This window comes from Zosterops lateralis (assembly GCF_965231275.1).
Source record: "Zosterops lateralis genome assembly, chromosome: Z".
In the NCBI taxonomy this organism is placed as follows: Eukaryota; Metazoa; Chordata; class Aves; order Passeriformes; family Zosteropidae; genus Zosterops; species Zosterops lateralis.
Window position 1 is genome coordinate 2,984,159 of NC_139800.1, and position 22,472 is coordinate 3,006,630.

At 38.9% G+C, this 22,472-nt stretch overlaps 1 protein-coding gene and 1 long non-coding RNA gene across 6 annotated transcripts in view; one reads left to right on the top strand and one right to left on the bottom strand.

The window, feature by feature from the left end:
- Positions 1–16,488, top strand: part of GLIS3 (GLIS family zinc finger 3) — a 170,151-nt gene extending 153,663 nt beyond the window's left edge. For all 5 annotated transcript variants that reach the window (XM_083882937.1, XM_083882939.1, XM_083882940.1 and 2 more), the window contains 3 exons: positions 2,653–2,834; positions 10,775–10,954; positions 12,174–16,488. In XM_083882937.1, the coding sequence (XP_083739063.1) occupies positions 2,653–2,834; positions 10,775–10,954; positions 12,174–12,310 (499 nt within the window). In that variant the 3' untranslated portion in view covers positions 12,311–16,488. The remainder of the gene's footprint in view (positions 1–2,652; positions 2,835–10,774; positions 10,955–12,173) is intronic.
- On the bottom strand, positions 12,147–22,424 carry LOC310922409. Its single transcript, XR_014592422.1, has 3 exons — positions 22,381–22,424; positions 17,272–17,340; positions 12,147–12,247 (listed from the first exon to the last, which is right to left on the bottom strand). It is a non-coding gene; the product is annotated as an uncharacterized lncRNA (long non-coding RNA).
- Positions 22,425–22,472: the final 48 nt, after the last annotated feature.

Consider the following 22,472-nt stretch of genomic DNA (forward strand, 5'->3'; position numbering starts at 1 on the left):
CTTGATTGCAGTTTCCAAATGGTTACAAGCTGGTCCTGAGCGTTTCAGGGATAAAATTAAATTAGCTGCTCTCCCAGGAATATAATGAGATCTGTTCAGAGACAAATCTGGGCTGCCACAAGTACAAGTTTCTCTTTTGTTGAGCAGAAGGAAAGAAAAAGTAGATAACTAGGGTCATGGATATGGGTAAGCCAGGTTGATTTATAAATAATTATAAAGACCATTTATGTCTACTAAAAAGGAGTCCTGTCTAGCTGTAAAATGTAATGCATTATTACTGGGAGGAAGTTTTCTGGATGTTAAATCAAAGGTAAAACCTGTAAAACTCTGCTTTCCACTTTGAGTTTTGAAAAGGATTTTTCCCGTTAGTGGCTACTGGTTAAAATAATTTTTCAGAAATTAATTTTAACAAATTAATTCTGAAAACACAAAGGATGATATCCATGATTTTAAAAGTAATAATAGTATCTAAAGACTGTCTGTGTTTGGCTCTCAGTCTCTGGCAGGAGATAACATTCTTTCTATGTCACTCCTATACAAAAAACTAACTCCAGTTTTTACTAAGGAGACATATAACCACATAGTTATAGCACTTTTAAAATACCTCTCATATTTTTATCACAATATAACTACTGAATTCTCTTTCTAAAAATAATCTTTTCTAGTTTTATTGTGAAATATGTGCATGCTTTGTTCTCTTCTTCCCTGGCATGTCTTTCAGTCTATGCTGCATCAGTTATCTGGAATAATGAAATATTTGACACATTAAAGACTCAATGGCTCAATAATAACATCTTCATTTCCTCCATCCATATAGCATTTCTGAAGTAATATATGTTTATAAAGTTAATACCACATCAGCATCAGGGCCATCCAAACCCTGCTTAATGTGCTTAAAAATGTGTTTCTCACAGAAAACTGAATGGGCAGTACATCATCCAGAGTTCATCTTCAGACTTGTTACACTCCAAATATAGATTATGGTTCACCAGAAATGTAGGAAATACCTTTCAAATGAAGTCAAAATCACAGAGATAACATGTGACAGATACAGATTCTTAGCTGCAGCATAAAAGATCTGAAGTGACTTGGATTTAAATACAATTATAACCTGTATGATGATCCTGCCAAGAGATGTTCTGTAGAGCAGCTACTGGAGTTGCACCTCCTGTTGTATTTAGGGTGTGATAAAAACTTCCTTACACTTCCTCAGGAAAAGTATTTTTTTATTAGACCAAACCAACAAAAAAAAAACAAACAAAACAAAACAAAACAAAACAAAAAAACCCACAAAAAAACAACCACACACAAAAAAACAACAACAACTGAAAAAAAAAATTTAAAAAACCCACAAACAACAACAACAAACCACACACAAAAAAACCCCACCACCACCACTCAAAAAAAAAAAAAAGTAATCTAGTTTACTGAGGTCCAGTCCCAGGACAGCAAGGAGTAGTTCTAAACTTTAGAACAGCAGCAGACTGTGTTAACTGCAGGCACTGACCCCTCCTAGCAGCAGCCACTGAGCACAGAGAGAAGGGTGTGTTCTTCTTCCTCCTCAGCAAAGTTGCAGCTGATTTTTAGTGGTGGAGGTACAGGCTCATCTGCATTAGGGTTACCAGGTCACTTTCCACTCCCCCTCTTGCAGAAATGTCATGGTTATTTTTTGGTGTTTGGGAATGTTTCCAGTTCTTCTCTCATTGATGAAAAAAGTGCCGCAGAGCCATTCCTGAGCTTTCATTAACTAGCCAAATCCCACCACTCTGTTGGGTGGTTTGGGGCACAGACAAAAGCTCCTAAAACCCTTGCTTTCTATCTGCAAAAAAGATAGCATGACTTATCTGTAATATACTTTGAGATATGCAGTTTTAAGGAAATGCAGAAAAAAAGCAGTAAAAAGTTAAATTCCATAAAACTCTTGTGTAAAATCTTCAAAAGTAGTAGTGTATCCTTATAGTGCTGGAATCACAGAGCTGTGTAAAATATACTAGTGAGGTGATGAACCTCTGTGGCAGCTGCACCACCAGGTTTGTTCTCAAGCATTCTCTCCTCTGCCAGGCTTGTAAGTTTCTAGTTTGAGTCCAGATCAACAGTTTGGTGTGGTCATATTCCAGAAAGCAATTTAACATTTGTTGTTACCTGCATTATATTGACATCAGGCTGTTTATTTTCAAATAGTTCTGTGTAACATATGAAGATTTCTAGAGCCTGAAACCTGGGCCTGAACCTAATACCTAACACCTCAGTGACCAATGGCCTGAACTGATTTCTCATTGTCAGTGAGAAGAGCAGCTATTTATTGATAAATAAAGTTGATACAAAGCCTTACAATAAACAGCTAACAGTGCCTCCAAAATCAGGTCCCCCCCTTGAGGCACCTCCTCCAATTATGACTTAGACACCTGCACAGGAGGAGTGGGTTAGAAGTAGTTTTCCATGATAAGGGGCAATTCAGCCTGCTAATTTCCCAGGTGCCAAGTCTAATGATGTGTCACCACTTAAAAATATGTAATCTCCATTTGGGCTGCACACTGTTTATTTTGGAAGTCTGTATCTATGCAAATAACTAAGGTGTTCTAAATAGATTAAAAACAATCTTTAGCTCTTGCATATTGGGGATTTTACAGTTCTGTGCTTTTGAACTTGTAGGTTTGTTGCTCCAGCTCCTTCTCCTCATCACATCAGCCCCCAGAGAATGTCCATTCAACATCCAGTTATGCAGAGACAGACTCCACAACCTCCTCAGCTTCCACAGCTTGCAGGGATGCCTCTGAAGACATACCAGCCAGCAGAAAGCCCTTCTTTGCAGCCAAATGCCCTTCACATCCAGGGTAAGAAGGAAGAATCTCCATCAATGACGTTAGTTGTTTGTTGCTATTGCTTATCTTCAAATTTAGCGTTTCAGGGACTGGCACTGATATTTTAAAGGTACTTTTCCTTTCCAGGAAAGACCCTGCGAGGAAGCCTTCAGAACCATGACTTCAGACTTCCTTAACAGTCTTACCTTAGCTAGTTGTTAATCATCCTGATATGGATGTTTCTCTCCAGACTGATTTTCAGCCCTGTTCCTGAAACAGAATGTCAAAAAATTCTGTGATGGCTTTTAATTTTCTGATGTTACATTTCTAATCCCTCCTGATTTAGCACGTAAGCGTTAACCAGGTTTTCAAGAGGCAGGGTATTTTTCTGCCTTAGATTTGTGAGAAAAAGGAGAACTCCTAGAAAATCTGGCAGCCCAGGGCCTGGACAGGAGCACTTTTTGCTGGGTTAGGAACTGGCTGCGAGGCTGGGCCCAGGGAGTGGGAGGGAATGGCGCTGCATCCAGCTGGGGACAGTCACCAGTGGTGTTCCTCAGGGGTTTGTGCTGGGGTCAGGTCTGTTCAGTATTTTTTATTGATGATTTGGATGAGGGGATTGAGGCTTTCATCAGTAAATTTGCAGATGACACTAAGCTGGGAGCATGTGTTGGTCTGTTGGAAGGGAGGAGGGCTCTGCAGAGAGACCTGGAATGGTTGGATGGATGGACAGAGTCCAACAGGATGACATTTAGCAAGTCCAAATGCTGAGTCCTGCATTTTGGCCCCAATAACCCTCTGCAGCACTACAGGCTGGGGACAGAGTGGCTGGACAGTCCCCAGGCAGAAAGGGACCTGGGGGTGCTGGTGACAGCCATGAACATGAGCCAGCAGAGTGCCCAGGTGGCCAAGAAGGCCAAAGGCTACTGGCCTGGATCAGGAATGGTGTGTCCAGCAGGAGCAGGGAAGTCATTCCTTCCCTGTACTGGGCACTGGTGAGGCCACACCTCAAGTGCTGTGTCCAATTCTGTCCCCTCAGTTTAGGAAGGACATTGAGTGCTGTGTCCAGCTCTGTCCCTCAGTTTAGGAAGGACATTCAGACACCTGAGCACATCCAGAGGAGGGAACAAGGCTGGTGAGAGGTTTGGACACAAACCCTGTGAGGAACAGCTGAGGGAGCTGGGGTTGTTTAGCCTGGAGAAAAGAAGATTCAGACGTGACCTTACCACTCTCTACAACCCTCTGAAAAGTGGCTGTGCTCAGGTGGAGGTTGGTCTCTTTCTCCAGGCAGCAACTGACAGAACAAGAGGACACAATCTTTAGCTGTGCCAAGGGAAATATAGGCTGGATATTAGGAAGAAGTTTTTTATGGAAAGAGTGATAAAGGAAGAAGTTTTTTATGGGAAGAGTGATTAAGTGCTGGAATTGTCTGTCCAGGGAGGTGGTGGAGTCACACCCCTGGATGTGTTTAAACAAAGACTGGATGCGGCACTCAGTGCCATGGTTTAGTTAAGGTATTAGGGCTGGGTTGGATTTGATGATCTTGGAGGTCTCTTACAACCTGGTGATTCTGTGTGTGATTCTGTGTGAACTCTTCTTCTGTAAGCACAAAGACTCTTGCAGCTGTGTTCCCACTTGTGCTGTGTAATCAGCTCCTACAAGACCTCTCTCTCTCTTCAATCCTGTATATTTCTTCTGTAGCCAAGAAGAAAATTAACAGCTTGTGATTGTTTAATTTGCTTGTTTTTTCTAGCTGGTATGGAGACTGAATGCTAATTACCTTAACATTTCAGGACTGCGTTGACAGCAGTATTGTTGTTTCCTCTCAACTGTTTAAATATATGGTTTGCCATATTTATAGACACAAGGCACATAGCAGACTGGACTTCTAAAGGTCTTGGGGTTCTGCTTATTGATCAGGCTTCCTGAGAATTACCATCATAGATACCATAGGAAATATCCTGGGAAGAGCAAGGTGTATTGGTTTTGCACAGCCTGGTTTTTGGTAGCAGGGAGTCCAAAAGGTTGGTTCCTGTGGAAGCTTCTCACCATGTCCAGCAGAGCCAAACCCTGATGGCTCTGAGGATGGACATGCCACTGCCCAAAACAGGGCCAAGGAGAGATGATGGTAATGCCTCTGTGATGACATATTTAAGAACAAAATCAAAACAAAGTAGACACACAGTTTTGCTTCCAGTCAGAGAAGAGGAGGAGGTGAGAACATGTGAAGGAAACAACATGGAGACACCAAAGTCAGTGGAGGAGGAGGGGCAGGAGCTGTTCCAGGCCCTGGAGCCAAAATTCCTCTGCAGGCCATGGTGAGACCATTGTGGAGTAGCTGTGCCCCTGCAGCCCCTGGGGATCCACAGGGATGCAGAGATCCACCCACAGCCCATGGGAATCCATGGGGGATGCAGAGATCCACCCACAGCCCCTGGGGATCCACAGGGATGCAGAGATCCACCCACAGCCCCTGGGGATCCACAGGGATGCAGAGATCCACCCACAGCCCCTGGGGATCCACAGGGATGCAGAGATCCACCCACAGCCCATGGGGATCCATGGGGGATGCAGAGATCCACCCACAGCCCCTGGGGATCCGTGGGGGATGCAGAGATCCACCCACAGCCCCTGGGGGAAGTGCCCAGGCTGGAGGTGGGTCCCTGGAAGAGGAGGATCCCTGTGCTCCTGTGGAGACTCAATGGAGAGAGGGGCCCTGCTCCCAGGCTGGAGCAGCCTGTCCTTGCAGGGCTGCACCCCGTGGAAGAGTGACCCACCCCACAGCAGTTTTGGGGGGACTCTGTGCCCATGGGAGGGACTCAGGCTGCAGCAGTTTTGGGAGGACTGCTGCTCATGAGACTAGAACCATCCTGGGGAAGTTCATGGAGAACTGTCTCCTGTGGGAAGGGACCCCATGGTCCCACAGGGGAAGGATTCCTCTCCCTGGGCAGTGGAAGAAAACCTCGGGTGATGAACTGACCAAAACTCCCATGCCCTGTCTCCCTGAACTGTTGGTTGGGGGGGAAAGAGTGTTTTAAGAGTTTATTTTGCTTCTCATTATCCTCCTCTGATTCTGTTAGTAATAAATTTCACTTAGCAACCTTAAGTTGAGCCTATTTTTCCCTTGAAGTATTTTCTCTTGGCCCTTACCTCATTCATGAACCTTTATTCCCCTTTTTCCATTTGGTGCCCAGCAGTAGCAGGGGAGAGTGAGCAGGCAACTCTTGTGGGTGCCTGGCATTAGGTCAGTGTCAAACCATGACACAAGACTTCTTTTATTTTCTTCCACTGATGTAAGCAGTCTCTCTAGGCAAAGAGAGGAAACAGACATCTCCCTGATTTCATAAATGTGAAGCAGAGAAGGGAAAGTGCCAATCCTGTTGCATTCTTTGTATTGTACTGGCCACAGAGAAGTAGAATCTGAGACAAGTGGTTTTCTCCACAAAGCAGTGACTCCTTGCATCACTGATCAGTAGTAGAAGAACATGAAATTTCCCAGTGGATGCAAGCAGTTATTGTTGGCTTTCTATGTTTTCTGGTAGAACTTTCAGTAATAATGGCCAACAGAGTAGAGGGTGAAATTTCTTAATATACAGTTCATTGTCATATGACACATGTGCAAACATACCAGAACAGGTCCAGTAAATTCCTAGGCAAGGCTTGAAGGGATCAAGTTAGCCCTTCTGTTTCCATAGTACAAAGCATTTTATTTGATTCCCTTTTTTTTTTTTTTTTTTTTTTTTGCTGAACCTTTGGCAAGAACTCATCTTCTGGAAAGGTATTGAGACATCAAGGTCTGTCTTTCCGTGTGGAACAAAAATTGTCTTTCAATTATATAGATGGCTTTAACACCTTCATGGAGGCCATGACCGTGGGAGTTTTAGGAATTCTAGAAGCTAGGAGCACAATCAGTTGCTCCAAAGTAGAAGATTTTCCAAAAAAATTCTACTTCCCAGGGGTTCACAAATCACCCTGGATTAATTGCTGCTCCACACAGGACTTGCACCAGTTTGTGCACTTTTATGTCTCCTTGGGCATCTTCTCTTCAGGGCAGGCCAGAAAATTCTGCTTTATTCTCATCTCCCTCTCCTATAGTCCAAATAGGATTTAAAAGGACTTAAATTTAGGATCCTTAAATAAAGGATCCTAAAAGGACTTAGGATTTAAATGATGTGAGTCATCATTCTTTCCAAGAAGAAGGCCCAGCAGAGACCCTCACCTGAGTGAATGTCACATTTGAATTGAAGGCCTATTACACTCCCAAATTTAAGTTATAGTTTAATACTATCTTCTGAGATCAAAAAATGGTTGACTTTCAAGGGCTTGGACCTTAAACCTAAGGTTTAAGTAAGTACCATACTTAGTCCCACATTAGCATTTCTGTGTCTGCCTCACCCTCTTAGGAAAGCCTATGTTGAAAATAGACTTTGCTGACAGGAATTATATGCACACAGATAACAACTCAAAGTTTGAATTCTAAAGATCTTTGTACTTAAAACTGGTATGAAGGCATTGTAGACTAAACTTTTAATTTTTTTTTAGCATTGAAGGATGTAATACAGTGCAATTCAACACCCACAATATGGATATTAAATGTTTTTTCAAAGACCAAGTAATCTATTGTCGCTGTACAAGGTATTTTGTCAGAATGTACTCCCTCCAGCTTAAGCACAGCTGTCTCATCCTATACGCTACCCTGAAAGCATCATGCTGTGTGGCTTAAAGGCTTTACCTAAACTCTCTCTCTCTCCCAAAAGCAGATGTTTCAAGAGTTCATGTTTTCCCAGCACCAACACAAAGACTGCTGTCTCCCTTGGTCAATTCATTACAATGCAGAAAAACACCATGGAGTTGTCTCCACACCATATTATTTTGTGTACAAGAAGTGGCTGTGGGAAGCTCTGCTAATTTCTATCTCCTGCAGTTCATAACCTGCCTTTTCAAGATTTAAAGTGCTGTAACTACAGCCACTTCAGCTCAATCTGCTGCTAGACAATGGTGACAATTTGCCTCAGTGTGTAGTCTTAAACTTGTCAGTTCCATTTAAATTTGCTTTATCAAGGAAGAAAGAGTTTCATTGCTCAAAAGCTTTTTGAAGGAAACAAGTTCTAAACAGACACAGTTTCTGAGAGCCTGAACATCTTAAAAGATCATGGTGATCTCAGATGAATATCCTTTAGAGAGAATATGTATGAGATCTAAGACAGCCTTCTTGTATCTAATAGCTACTTGTATTGTGAAATGTCTTTTTCTTGGGAGAACATTGTCTACAGTTCAAGTTTCATTACGTGTTCTGAGTGATTCTCAATGTACACAGTAATGTCAGAGAGGGCTTTCTATTGCCTCAGTTAGTATTACATAATTGACTAAATATTCCCTTTTCTTCCTCTCGTGAAATCAACAATATCCTTTGCTGCATGGAATGTTCAGAAGTGATGATGTTGGATGCCTCACTGAGCTGTAGAAGTGAAGCTCTTCTGTTGCTTTCATTACACTGTAGTGTCTTTTACTGTATTACTATTCTGAAAACTGAATACTGAAAATCTGAAACTATCCTGACCTGGAGACTGGAATGACAACTTCCCAGCTAGATGCTGTTGTATGCCAGTGGAATATGTGTTTCAGACATAAGATAGTGCAGGTGCTGCAAATCTGCAACCACTGGCCCAGCACCTGTATTGTACTGGTGATTCTTTTCAACCATGAAAAACTACTCTCAGGAGAAGTGTCTGAAGACAATGGCACCTACAGCGCACAGGCAGCTGCAAAAATAAGGTATTGCTTGCTCTGACACAAGCCAGAAGAGACATGGTAGGTTTGAAAGGAAAGAACAGCAAAAGTTCCCTCTTCACAGTGAGAAAATTTATTGTGCTTGTAGTGTAGAGTAAGGTAAAACTTCTTTGGGCATGGGCAAAGCTGACTTCCTTTAGGATGCAACGGATACTGTGAACATTTTTGCACTAGAAATGTAGCTGTCCTTTAAAATTATGTCTGTGACTCTGCTCATGTGTGTTTGTGAGTTAAGCTGATGACCAGAGCTGTCTGAGTCATGGAAGAAAAAAAAAAAAAAAAAAAAAAAAAAAGAAGCAAGCAAGTATTCATTTAAACAAAAGAAAAGTTGTCATTTCTTTTTAAAAATTGATAGCTGATAGGAGTTATCTATATTAGTGCCTCTATACTGACAGGTCTACTAGTAACACTTAGCTTCATATTACAAATAATAAGATTTTAATAAACAGAATAATTTCTGTTTTTTCACATTTGCAAATCAGTCTGTTAGTACAGCATGTGACTTGGATCTCTCTTTTCTTTTCCTTTTGTTCTTCACAGCCAGATGGTACCACATGATTACTTGGTGTTTGTGTAATTTGCCTAGTGGACATGCAGAAATATACCCCAAAGAAACACTATTTTGGGGTATTGCAGACCAAAGACAGCTGGAATTTTTACTTGCCATAGCAGCAAAGGCTACTCATACATGGCACATATTTCTGAATGGCAACTATAATGATTTTCTTGAGAAAATATTCTCTCTGCCTTGTGACAGGCAGAGAGATGGCTGAGGAGGAAAAAGATGTCCATCAGAAACTTCCTATCATGTGGAAATTGTAATTGTGGAAGTAATTAATTACATATATATAATGAAATCTTTGTCCACAACAGTTCAACAGGATAAGGACAATATTACAAATGTGTGTGGACCACAACTGCTCATGTGAATTTGAGCTGAGCTGTCTACCAGGGCTTTTTGGATGTTCAGCATCTCTCAGGACAATGGTCTTTATGTGATAAAAATACAAGAACTACTTGCTTTTAGAAGTAATTCTTTTAGCTTACAGCTCTTTTATCATATTCAAAAATATTTCACTTTGCTAAGGAAGTTATACCGTCATTCAGAAAAGTAGCTGTTTGTTCTGTACCTTGACATCATGAATCTTGGCTGTAGTGTACTGATTCAAAGAAACGCAGCTGTTGTAAATGTGTGCATGTTTTAAACAATTTAATAAGAGACAAACTTATACAATCCAGAATTGCAGCTGAAATGTTAAATTGCTGGAACTTTATTAGCCAACCTGTTTGCCTTTTTTTTAGTTTTTCCAGTGCTGCATGAAAACACAGAAACCTGATGGTACAGTTAGTTCCCTAGCAGATATCTCAAGTGTGGTCAGGGTCTACTGCCTGAATTTGATATGGTTTCATATTATCCTACATTCAGCTGTATTGTAGATTATCTTGGGCAAAGTAAAGACACCAAGTTTGAATGTTTTGCTGTGTCATGTTGGGCTTCAGTTCTAAGACCTCTGCACTGTGGCTTGATGCACTGCAGATGGACACAAAGATATTTAGAATAGTGCTAAATAACTGAGGGGAAGAGAACTACATGTGCTTGTTTCTTGTTTATGACTCTGTATTTTAAAAGATGGGTAATTGACAATGAATTGTGAAAAGAACTTGTATCTAGGAAATTTATGTTACTTTTCTGTGCTCCCTTTCCATCATAAAAAATTTTTGCTCAGAGTCTCTATGCATGACTCTCAGCCAGCTGTCTGGTCATCAGTGATAGATCCTTGAATTTTATTCAGACTTTACTTGGGTAATCTTCTTTTATTTTGAATTTAGCATTTTCTTGGATTTTTCCGGCAGATGCACAGAGTGACTCTAAAGAGTACCAGTTCAGACATGGAATTGTGCAGTAAAGGGAGAAATCTGAAAAATGTCAGCTCCTAGCCAGTCAGTGCCTCTCACAGGTCATGGTGGAATCAGGATGTCCATGTAGCAGAATGTGTTTGAAATTAGTAGCCACTTGAAGAAGTTTTGGGAGCATCATATCATTACTGCTTTATTTATTTAAAATTACTGTGGACTTGGTGGTTGGGCAGTTGAGGGTTTTTTATCATTCTCATGGCCATGGTTCCACATAATATCCTTTGTATCCCTGTCCAGGTCTTTTACTGACAGCCTTCTTCTCATCCTAGGTTTTTATGGGCAGCTCCAGACTTTCTGCCCTCCACATTATGCTGACACTCAGAAGAACATACAAGACAGTGTTTCTTGCAGTATGATTCCTTCTGTTGACTGCTCAGCTCTCACATCAGCAGGCCAGGCAGGGCTTGGCATTTTCCATCGGAGTTTTTCGGATCATTCTGGAATCAAAGGTAAATCACAGCTAGTGACTCCACCATGATTGTGTGTGCAGTTTGTGAACTTTGGCAGACGTGCAGGAGATGAGTGTTTGGGTGGGACATGCCAGGACAGATCTGAGTCTGTACAAAGAGGAGATGGCTTTCAGACTCTCGTGGAGTGGTTGGTGTTGGGAGGACAGCAGTCAGCACAGGTGACAGTAACAACTGCCCTTGTGCAGTCTGCACACTGTTAAAGGCTTTTCAAGGTTCTGTCCTGTGGGGCTTAGACAGTCTCTGGCTTGTGTATTTGAGTTGAAACACAGTCCACTGAGCCCTCTGTGGTATTTGTGCAGCCACTCCACTGAAGATATTGTGGCAGGGACCTGAGATGATTCATGGTACTGATTTTGCTTGGTGCATGTTTAGTTTTTATCAGTCTTGAATTCCATTTATTCATGTTTCCATGACTAAAACTGCCTGGATTGCACACTCATCTGTGTGCACTTAACTTAGTCTGTGCCTAGATGAAAAAGTACTTAAGGGGCTTGCATGCTGCTGTGGAAGGATGAAAGATCTCTGTGCAAAGGATCAGTGTGAGACAGTGAGCCTAATCTTAGCACTCAATTAATGCCCAGGTCGTTTACTGTCCTTCCACGCAGGATGAATCAACCCACTTAACATTTATTGTGCTTTGAAGTCCCTTGCATGTCTTGGTCCTTCAGAAGTGTATTTCAAAGCCAGTGCACCTGTAATAACAAAGAGGGATCTCACAGTATGTAAACGTTATCCAAAAGATGGGAGTGTGCTTGCAAAAACCGGTAACATACAGTTCCTCTTGGGATTGCTACTGACACTTGTAAAAGGTAGTAATTTCTGTGGCAGAATCTACTTTACAATGAATACATTCTACAATATTTTGTTGTCTTTTATCCTGTGTTCAATATGATGAAGTTTGTTAAACAAGCATGAGGTTTATTTAAAAAATTATCACAATTTTAACACCCACTAAATGGAGTGAATGCAATGTAATCTGCTCTACTTCAGACTTAATTATGACAGAACTGAAAATTCCTCCCTTAGAATGCAGTAAATTATGTGATTAACTTCATACATATATTGGTTTATTTATTTTATTTGTGTATTTGATCTAAAACCATTTCCAGTTCTATGCATAAGGATTAGGACATGCTTCATCATATAGTTATCCTACTTACTAACTGGGGTTTTTTTTTTGCTTTGTTTCTTCTCCCAGTGTATGACTTTCCAGCAGGGTCTGTGGGTATCTTTGGTGACTCAGCTTGCAGCGTGCCAGAGGACAGCAGTTTCCTACAAGTAAATGCAGTGGATCATTGTTCCAGCCAGCTTTCTTCTGTATTCACTGAAGGCTAAAGTAATGTAAATCTAGTTCCAGCAACTTGACTCTGTTTCATCTTGCCCTTCTGTTACAGCCCTGCAAATATTTTCTCTCCGTGAAACTGCCATGTATGTATGGGGATATGACTAAATATACATACATAATGGAGAGGAAAAAAGCAATTACCGAGCATTCTTCATTTAATCAAGCAGCCAACTGAGAAGGAGAATGTTTAGAGAAAGCAAGCTTTGCCAAAACCTTAGAAATTGTTTCTTTTCTTCTCATCTGTTGTACAGCAACTATTCTTTTTAAAATTATTTCTTCTTTTAATTTCTCAAAGGGAATTCAGAGACCAAATAATAAAACTGGTTGTTGGCTGTAATCCTTTCAAGCTGAATGGGTGCACTTCCAGAAGAACACAGCTTTAGGAAATTCCTTTTTCAGAAAAGGAAAAGAAGCAAAACCAGAGCACACTGCAAACATTTCAAAGGCATACAGTTTTTGCACAACCTGTCTGCATGTGATAGTTCCAAAGTTTAACACACACCAGTATCCAAAAGAAAGAGAAATTAGACATGTATGTTGGCACTACCTATTGGAGGTGTTCGTGTGGCTTCTTTTTGGATCAAAGGTTGTTGGTAGAGGATTTCTTACAGGCCTCAGGTTAGGTGTCCTTTCCTTCCCTCTTTATTTTAAGCCATACAGTTTGGCTACTACTGTTTTCCCAATATTCATTCTGACCCCTTAAGCATGAATAAGAAGGTTTAAATACACAAGAAGTTATGTGGACCTTGTCTCTATTTAGCACATCTGCTAGATAAGCATAAATGCATTTTAACTTTCAGTTGCTTTTTAATTAGATTGTAGAGCATTGTTGCTGTATGTGCTATAATCTTCTGCAGGAAGGTTTAAAATATTTTGTGGAAAGATTCTTCCTTAAATTCCACATATTTTTTAAAGAAGTTATCTGTGCTGATTCAATTAAATTTTGGTTGTCCTAATCTTTTTCCATAACACATTTTCAGAAGGAAGAACCACTCTTAAGTGTACTATTGGTCCTTTGGTTATTTAGAGAGATAAAACTGGACTGATTTGGTGGTTTTGATTTTTCTGACCAATGTCAGGCTCAAGGTCCTCAAATTTAGTCCAGGATGCAAGCAAATTAGGTTGTCCTTCATAAAACATGCAAGGTTATGAGTTAAAACCAGTATTTTGCAGTGGAGATTTTATCACTGTGATCCTGTGTACCTTGAGAACAACTCTTACATTAGTAAGGCTGAGTTTTTAGGTTTTAATTCCTGTTCACCCATTTTGTGGACTTCTTACTATGTAGTGTACATCTTAATATCCTCATGACCTGAAAGAGTAAGGACAGAAAAGCTCACACTTGCAGGCTGGACCATAACTATGCTTCTGAAATCACTCTTCTAAAAAGATGAACTTAAAAAAAAAAAAATGGTTTATACAAACTTTTTTTTTTCTTTCCTGGCAAATTTTTGAGGGTTTTTAAGTCTATTTTGGCCCAAATTCATAATTTAATCAGCAATTATGTGGAGTAGATGAATTTATGTCCAGATGTTTGTGAACACTGGCAATCTTTTGAGGTTTGTATTCATGAGGTATATTCTTATGTGCAGTCACGTGCTTACATATTTTTTGGAGAGATTTTCATCCAATACATAGAATATATGGCTAAACCATGGCACATAAATGAAGTACAATGAGAAGTGACTAAAATACAGCTAATTTTGTGCTAAGTTCTTCCCCCACATATTCTGCTTCTCACATCACAAGAGGATGTGTCCCCCTGCTCCAGCTTGCACTAAGAGGTCTGGATGTTACCACGTGGGATTTGCACTGGGTTAAGTGACACCAGGCATCCTGCACAGCCATAAATGTGCAATCCCAAAAAAGAAAAATCCTTTTTCATAATGTACATTATTGACGGCAAGTTTTGCTTTTTAATAAACCTTTAATTTTGTACTGTCTCAAAGCCCATGATGTGGTCACTGCACAAGCATAACTTGGTTCAGTAGGAATGATTAGTCACATTGAACACTTCAATTTCAAATGTGTGGAATTGTGGTTTGTTCCACCAAAGTCAACACGGGCAGAATCAGACTACGTGTGGACATATGCATAGACATGTATCTGTATACCTTTTTCATATATATATAAAGCCTTCAAAATTCTTTTAACCACATGATTGTCCAGAATTTGTCCATTGCTGTTTACAAAACTGAGATACTGTTGCTGTCTTCCAATTTGTACTACTTTTAATCTTTTAAACCTTTTGAAATATTTTTTTTTTTCTAGCATCTGAATGTACACCTTTCTGTAGACTTGGGGGATTATACATTTTGAAACATGCTGACCAAAGGGAAGTGAGAGTACAGAATTCAAAAAGGGCATTTTTAACTTGGGGGTTCATCAGTTACATTTAAAAAAGGAAACTTTTGCAAGCTATTAATTCATTCTTTCACATACATATAATATGTATATTTACAGCCTTCCATGAGCCTTAATCCTAAAAAGAAAGCCCTGGAGAGCAGTCAAATCAAGCATATGAATGTGGGCTACCAGTCTGTAAAAAGAAATGCCTTTGTTTACTTCTCATTCAGAGACAAAGAGGATTCCTCACTATTATTTCATTATTCTCTTTGGAGTTGGACTGACTTCAAGGCATCCATTTAATCACTGAGGGCAATTGTATAGAAAGCCCCCTTGTATCTCATATATATTGGGTATTTAAATGGGGAATCCTGTTTGTCACAATCAAAAATGGTGCCTAAGAAAATACAGTGTTGTGGGTTATGTCTGCATAACTGAGTTATTTGCAAATACTTGTGCCTCAGTGAGTTTTGTGTTGTTATTCCACTGGCCATGTTGTTAACTTTCTAAAGGGATTCATATCTAAGAGGTCAATTTATCCTAGACTACGGACATTAAACAATATTCATAAGAAATTATCTACAATTACCCTTTTATACAATTCAGCTGTTTCCTGACTCAGTGGTCTGTTTATATCTGCATCAGGAACGGTTCTACACTGGAGTTTGAAATATTGAATGCAGTTTCAAAGTGCACATGTACAAATGGGAGTGTATGAGAGTGCAGGTGTGTATTTGGGTCTCCCTCTCTATGTGTGAACACACACAAACACACAGGCATTGTGGTTTTCTTCTACCAGATGCTGAAGGATGGCAGTGCTAAGGCCATCTGTCACACTGCATATTGTTTTCAGCTTCTCTTGAAAAGGTGTGAATGGGTATAAAAACTACAGTTTAACTGTTTATTCCTTGTTTTCCCTGTGTAATTTTATGGCAGATTTTTTTTTTTAAATGGCACTTTTTTTCTTGTTTGTATGAAATATTTGTTCTTGGTTTGGGGCTTTTTTGTATATATATGTATTTCCTTGAAGCAGGTAAAGCAAAAGAAAAAGACCACAAATTAAAATTAGCTGAGTGATTTTTTTTTTTATTTAAGAAAAATAAATCCTTTTGTTCTGCACAGAAAACAGCATCTGTGCAGAAAGCAGCATCTTGTGTAATATTTTTTACACAAAGCACTTTGGTGAGGAGAGAAAGTGGGATTATGTTTTTCCTAAACCTTACAGAGTAATCTGTGTATTTATACGTGCTTACATATTATACATATGATCTTAATTTGCCATACTGTATATCTGGCTGATATATCTTGCTCTAAAGAAATGTCTGTTGCATGTCATGAAAAAAAATGAAAATTCAAAAGAATTAGTTACACCTTTTTGCTCTACTAGTACGTGTAATTTTGTGATTTTTTTTACAGTTATTTTTCATACAATCATAAGTTATTTTTGTCCTGTTTCGTAACGTTCTGTTTTATGTAAAAGGTAAAAGTGAAAGGTGTGTGTGCACGGTACAAAATAAAACTGGAAAATTGTAACTCCATTACATTACCTACAGAACATATTATTGTGAGATACCCTTAAAGTAACTGCTCCAGCCATTGTCCTTCATCATAAAACTACTAGTATTTGTATGGATTCATATAATTAGAAACAGAATTAGGGAGCAAACTCTTGGAGATTTCTCAGAATAACCCACTCGGCTCAGAGTTTTAAGTCTGGATTTAATTGTTGTTATGGTGAGGCTAGAGATTTGTAGAGATAAATGAATGCCTCAGTGTGTGTTTACACCCTGGGTGGAGACACAAATAAAAGAAGAAAATTTAATTACATTTTTGTGCTGTGATATTTTTTAATTTTGGGGGGGGGTTTCTTTGGTTGTGTGATTTGGCAGTACAACATGTCAAGGTATTTTGCTTTTGTCTTGTTCTTGTTTCTAACATAAGCAATTAAACTATTTCAGAGCACCTAATGCAAGGGGAAAAAGCATTTTTTAAAAACTCTGCATGAGACAAAATGCAAACAAAAGACAGAGACAGAAGTTGATGCATGCTTATGTCCAAAACACATCCTGAGAACCCCAACATGCTTAGGAGATAAGAAATTACCTCTACCACACCCACATAATTGGACTAGAAATCAAAGGACAAAATACAAACTAATAAAACATTTAAGTGCAAAAAAAATCCGTTACAGGATTGTAAAGAGACCTTTTAAAATAATGGTCCTAGTTGATCTTCTTCTGAAATTATTGACATGAATGGCTCTGTGTCACCAAGAGCAGATAAAAAACTACTAATCCCACAGTCACTGACATTTATATGTGATCCTGTAGAGTTGTGCTAAAAACAAGCTTATCCCAGTGCAATCTTATTTACCCTGCACCTTAATTTAGTGTAGGAAAAATGCTCCATGTTTTAGCAAATAGTTGTTAGTGAATTCTATAATTCTTTGAAGAACTTTGAAGAACTTTGAATTCTTTCAGAGTTGCTGAACTCAAGTGTTCCAAAATTCAACTTTAATTTTTTTAATGGAGAGCTCTTAAAATGAAAAGTATACAAGCAGTATACAAGTTCCATATGCAGTGGAAAGTAACGTGGCTCGAAATACCTCAAAGCCATTTGCTTTTTCCTGTGTGCTTGTGCTGGACCAGTGTCTCATGATGTCCTGAAAATTATCCTGTAGAAAAAATTATTATTATGTCATTATGTGACAGGTATATTCCTCCAAAGAACAATATCTGAACAGAAGTTATCTAGACTTTTTATTTGATAAAAGTGTTGGTGTTTGGGGTTTTCCTATTTCAGAACAGAATCCTTTCTTGAAACATCAGAAATTCTTACAAGATAAAAATCTGAGGAGATGGGAGAGGCAATGTTAATTCATTGCTTGTTTGTACTTTGAGCTGTGAGTTCTCCCATGCAACTGTGCCAAAGCCCCCTGCATTAATGAATTTATATCAGCTCTGACCTAATGGAAAATACTTCAGTAAAGCTTTATGTACAGCAATCTCCTTCAATAAGAGGGGAAAAGAAAATAAACATAATTCTTCATTCAGAATATGTATCTACTCGTATTTACAGCACCTAATTACGCAATAACTTATATTTGCAGATAAGAGTGAGGATGTCTATATGAAAACAAAACTGAGCATTTTCCTAGACCATGTTCCTCAGGAAGACTCACGCCATGATGCTCAAGAAAATGCTTCTCATTCAAACTTGCTGTTTCCTACCTTGGATCACTTTGTTAACTCCAACTAACATCATATATTTTTTAATCCCCTGTTTTTAGACTGTGTCTCTTACCCACTGTAAATAGGACTCCTTGAAAAGCAGTTTTAAAAATTTTCTCCCTCAATGGATAGTCTTAAAGTGGACAACTTGTGCATGACTGGGTATACTCACTGCAATAAACTACAAGAAACAGAATAGTGAAATTAATCTCACAGAATGAAAAATGTTAGCTCTTTTAAGGTTCCTATGTCTTCTTCCAAAATGTTATATTTTTCCTTCACCTTCCTTGAAACTATAATGTTCTCATTTAAAAGCTAAGTATGAAAAGTCATTCTACCACATCTTCCCATGCCATTTATAGATTTACAACCAAAGTAAATTTACCCAGCAGTCAGTATCATTAATGATTCACAAATGAGATGGGTTAGTTCAGTGAACTGTAACAAAGAACACCTTTCTATGTGTCTAGTTAAATGCTCCAACATGCCTTTGTTATAACTAAAAAATGCAAACCTTATGCATGGTTGCAGCTAGGTACACAGGATAAAGCATTTACAAATACATGTGGGCAGACAGAAGAAAAAAATAACCATTTCCTCAATATTACACTTTTTTATTTTTCCTTTTGATCAAAAATGTATCAGTGGGCAAACATCAAGCTTGGCTGCACGTAAATCATCTAGATTCAGCTATTCCAGGAATGGACAGAGTGAGATTGATTAAACTCATGACAGGGTGAGCTGGCCTTCTTAGTCCCTGAAAATTCTGGGTAAAATCTGTTGGAAAAATAAAACCCAGAGTGGCTTCTGCAAAAGTGACTGCCATATTTACAATCCTAATTACTAGACTGGCAATATTGTGATTTCACTTGTTAACCCACCACTTTGCATAGCACACAGTTGTAATTAACCTGTAGTTATCTTTGACTGGAGGAAGAGGAAGGATACTTTAAAATAAATTATTTTATTAGTAGTATAAAGTAAGTTCCCTAGAGAGGAGAGTTAAAGAAGTAATACTGGGCCAGCTTATCCATTGAAGAAGTGGGAATAGGGTTACATTGCACCATAAAACTTTTATGCAATGAGGAGTCAAGAGAGTTCTTAAAAGAAATTGGAAGGTTTTACCCTGGAAGTTTAAAATCAGTGAAGGCTGCATTCTTATCATGCTTTTTTTTTCTTTTTCCCAACCCTTCTGTAGAAGCCTAAGAATGCTTGGTAAAATATTGGAATTCTGGAAAATGAGAATTTGGGGGTTTAGTATACATATATGACATATATATATATATGTATATATATATATATATATATATATATATAAAACGATGCATGTAAGTCAAGAGGGAGGGCTTTGGGTGCTGTCTAAGTCCTTCTTCTTCACCTTCCTCTTCCTTCTCCCTGGGTTTGGGTGGTTTTTGTGTAACTGGTTGGTGGAGTCTGCACTGCAGATTTCAAGTATTTAGTTACTGGGTTTCAAATAAAAATAATTTAGGTTACATTTCATAATTGGACAGATTGTCCTTGAAAATACCTGGTGGAGATAGAGAAGTACTCTATTTTACCTTCATTTTCTAGCTTGCTAGCTTGCTAGTTAGTTAGAGCTCATGGCTCCTGAGTCTGTAAATGGACAAGAAAAAATAAACATCCAAGTCCAAACACCGAGTGTGTATTATTCGTCCTGACTTTGGCAGGGGAAAAAAAAAGAAAAAAAAAGAAAAAAAAAAAAAAAAAAAAAAAAAAAAAGCCAGAATCACCACAGTAAAATTTTCTAGTTCCAATGTCACTTTTGTCTTCTGTGACTTTGTTAAGACAGTCCACAACAGCATTGAATACAACAGCAGTTTTGTCATCTAGGTATGTATAGAAGAGAAACTGTATTAAAATGATTAAACTAATTTTAGGAAACCTGCTAAAATAAAATCTGCATAAAGCAGAACAGTACAGATTTACAATCAGAATTACTCAAACCAAAGCTGAACCAACATTTATAATAAGGTGATTTTAACTTTTTCCTAAAAATCACTAAGGTGATTTTTCCAACTAATGGAAATGCTGCTTGAAAGTTTGAACTGGGAGGAATGGCAGTCACATCCACTGCGATAATCTTGTTGCTGCACATTTTTCCTACTTGCAGCTGTGTGTTTCAGGTACTCTAGAGCCCATTTGATTGTTAGGTGCAGAGTTTGTGCTGGCAAGAGTTTGTGTTGGGCGTTCTATTTTGGTGGGCCTTTTTCATAGCAATCACATGCTATACATGCTACTGAACAAACCTGCTTTGAGTAAAGGAGGAGGAAGTTTGAATTTAGCTAAAAGGGATTTATTTAATAGTAACTTCATGGCATTTACTTTATGTAAGCTTTCTTCTTTGATCCTTAACCCTAAGGTAGTCCAGAAGGCTACACTTAATGGCTTAAGGACTAGAAGAATGGATCATACCAGTCCCATTACCTTTCATTTTACTTTCACATCACTGTGTGATCTCTAACAGGACATTTGCCATACAGGAACAAGCAGAAGCCAGAATGCTTGTCTGATCAATTTTTCATCCCTTACTGATAAAGTTACTACTTTCACTGTATGAATTATGGCTTGACACAAGTCATCACACACAATAAAGGCTGTTAGCAGATAAACAAGGGCCTTAAGGGAAATGATATCTAAAAGGGACCCTGATGCTCCTTTACCACTGCTGGGCCTGGTGATGCAAACTGGAGGACTCTGATGGCAAAAGGTTCCCTGAAGCAATTGGAGACCAATGTGCCCCACAGCTGACCACAGCCTGCACCTCTCCCAAACACACTTTCTGCAAAGCTCGGTGGGTTTGGTGACTCTCTCTGCCTGAGAATCCCCCCAGCAGGAAGGATTCTCAGAAACATGGCCAGCTGCATTTTACACTGGATTTGGGAGGACTGTGGTTATTGGGCAGTACCAAAGGGACTGGATAATTCTGGCTGCCTGTACTAGAGAAAAACTGGAGCAGAAACCTAATATTGGGCAGTTTCCCCCTTAATGCAACATATTGCATCCAATTAATCCCCATTAATCTTGTTCTTACTGTTGTATCTTTCTGTTTAGTGGCTTTAGTATATTTTTTATGCTAGAATCAGTACTAAGAAAGGAGAGGGAGAAAGCATCTTCTCTGTTGTTCTCTCTTCTATGATATCTTTTCTTTTTAGTTGTTCAGAAAGTCTTCCTGACAAAACACACTAGACATTAAAGTCATTTTGGGGCTGCACAAATGTGAATGAGGGTAAGCTTACCCCTTTCTCTTTGCAGAAAAATGTAAGTAGGAAAACTAATGTTGTATGTCTTGCTTGAGAATCATACACAAGTCTAAATTTGAATTGAAGTTTGGATTCAAAATTAAACATAAGTCAGAGATAAGTTCAGGAAATACATCACTTAAGGAAGTGTAATATGTGAAGGAAAAAATAAAAAGTCATAGTACAACACAGTACAATATATCTCTGTATATGTACAGAGACAGAGAAAGAACATACAGAAGTTGATAAAAGCTTTTTCCTTTCAAAGCTCTCAAGGCTTTTCTCTAAACCAAGAGGCGAAGGCATCATTAACCCAAATTTGTGGTTATAGTTTCCAGTAGCACTTATAAGACTATAAATTACATATTTTCAGTCTAGTGCAAACATAATCAGAAGCAAGAAATCACTACTTACTAGAAGGCAACCTACATTGCTTACAACCTGGAAAATCTTGCAATGGTGGGGTTTTGCCATCTAATTTTGTCTTACCTTGATTTTATGCCCACTGCACTTGAGAGTCTTATTTCAATTCCATGTAAACCCTTGAGCAGATTTTCAATGGCACTTTACTACATGTACTTGTTTAGTAACAAGTTGCCATGTTCACAAATACTGTCATTTTGGCATGGCAGTTGTACATCCACTCTTCCCTGACCATAAACTATACCACAGAGGAGAATTTTGCACTCACAATTCCTGTTCTTTTATTCCTCTACTCTTGTGTCTCGCATTTTTTGAGAGAGAACAGAAACCAGGTATGCAGTCTTCTTTGGTATTTCTGTGGCACTTACTGAATACCCTGAGATTCATTTTAATTAATCAAGTGTGCCTGTGTGAGAAGTGCATACTTTCTCCCTGTGTGGGAGAAAATCTCACCCCAAAGTCAGGAAGAACTTCTATGATCTTCTCATCCAGTTTTTTGTTGAAGGAAGTATAACAGAAAAGTCTATGAATGAGTGACATAGAAGTGTTAGCTTTAATCTAAGCCCCATTTGAACTGAACAAAGAGTGATTCTCCTACAGTCTATAGTGCAAAAACCTGTAATAAACACGAATAACAAATCAAGCCAAGCACACTTAAAGCTCATCTAAATTTCATATACTCGGGGTTTGGTGGACAGGAGAGAAAAATCGAGTAATCTACTTCTTTTGCCTCTCAAAGCTGCTACTTGCTAAAACTATGTGTAGGTCTGTAAAATGTTGGAATTAATCCTGTAGCCTTACCTCATCCCACAGGCATTTAACAAAGGCAGAATTCTTGAATGCTGAGTTTCAGCTAATTATCAGAAGTGAGTGAGAGAAAAAGGGGACAAAGA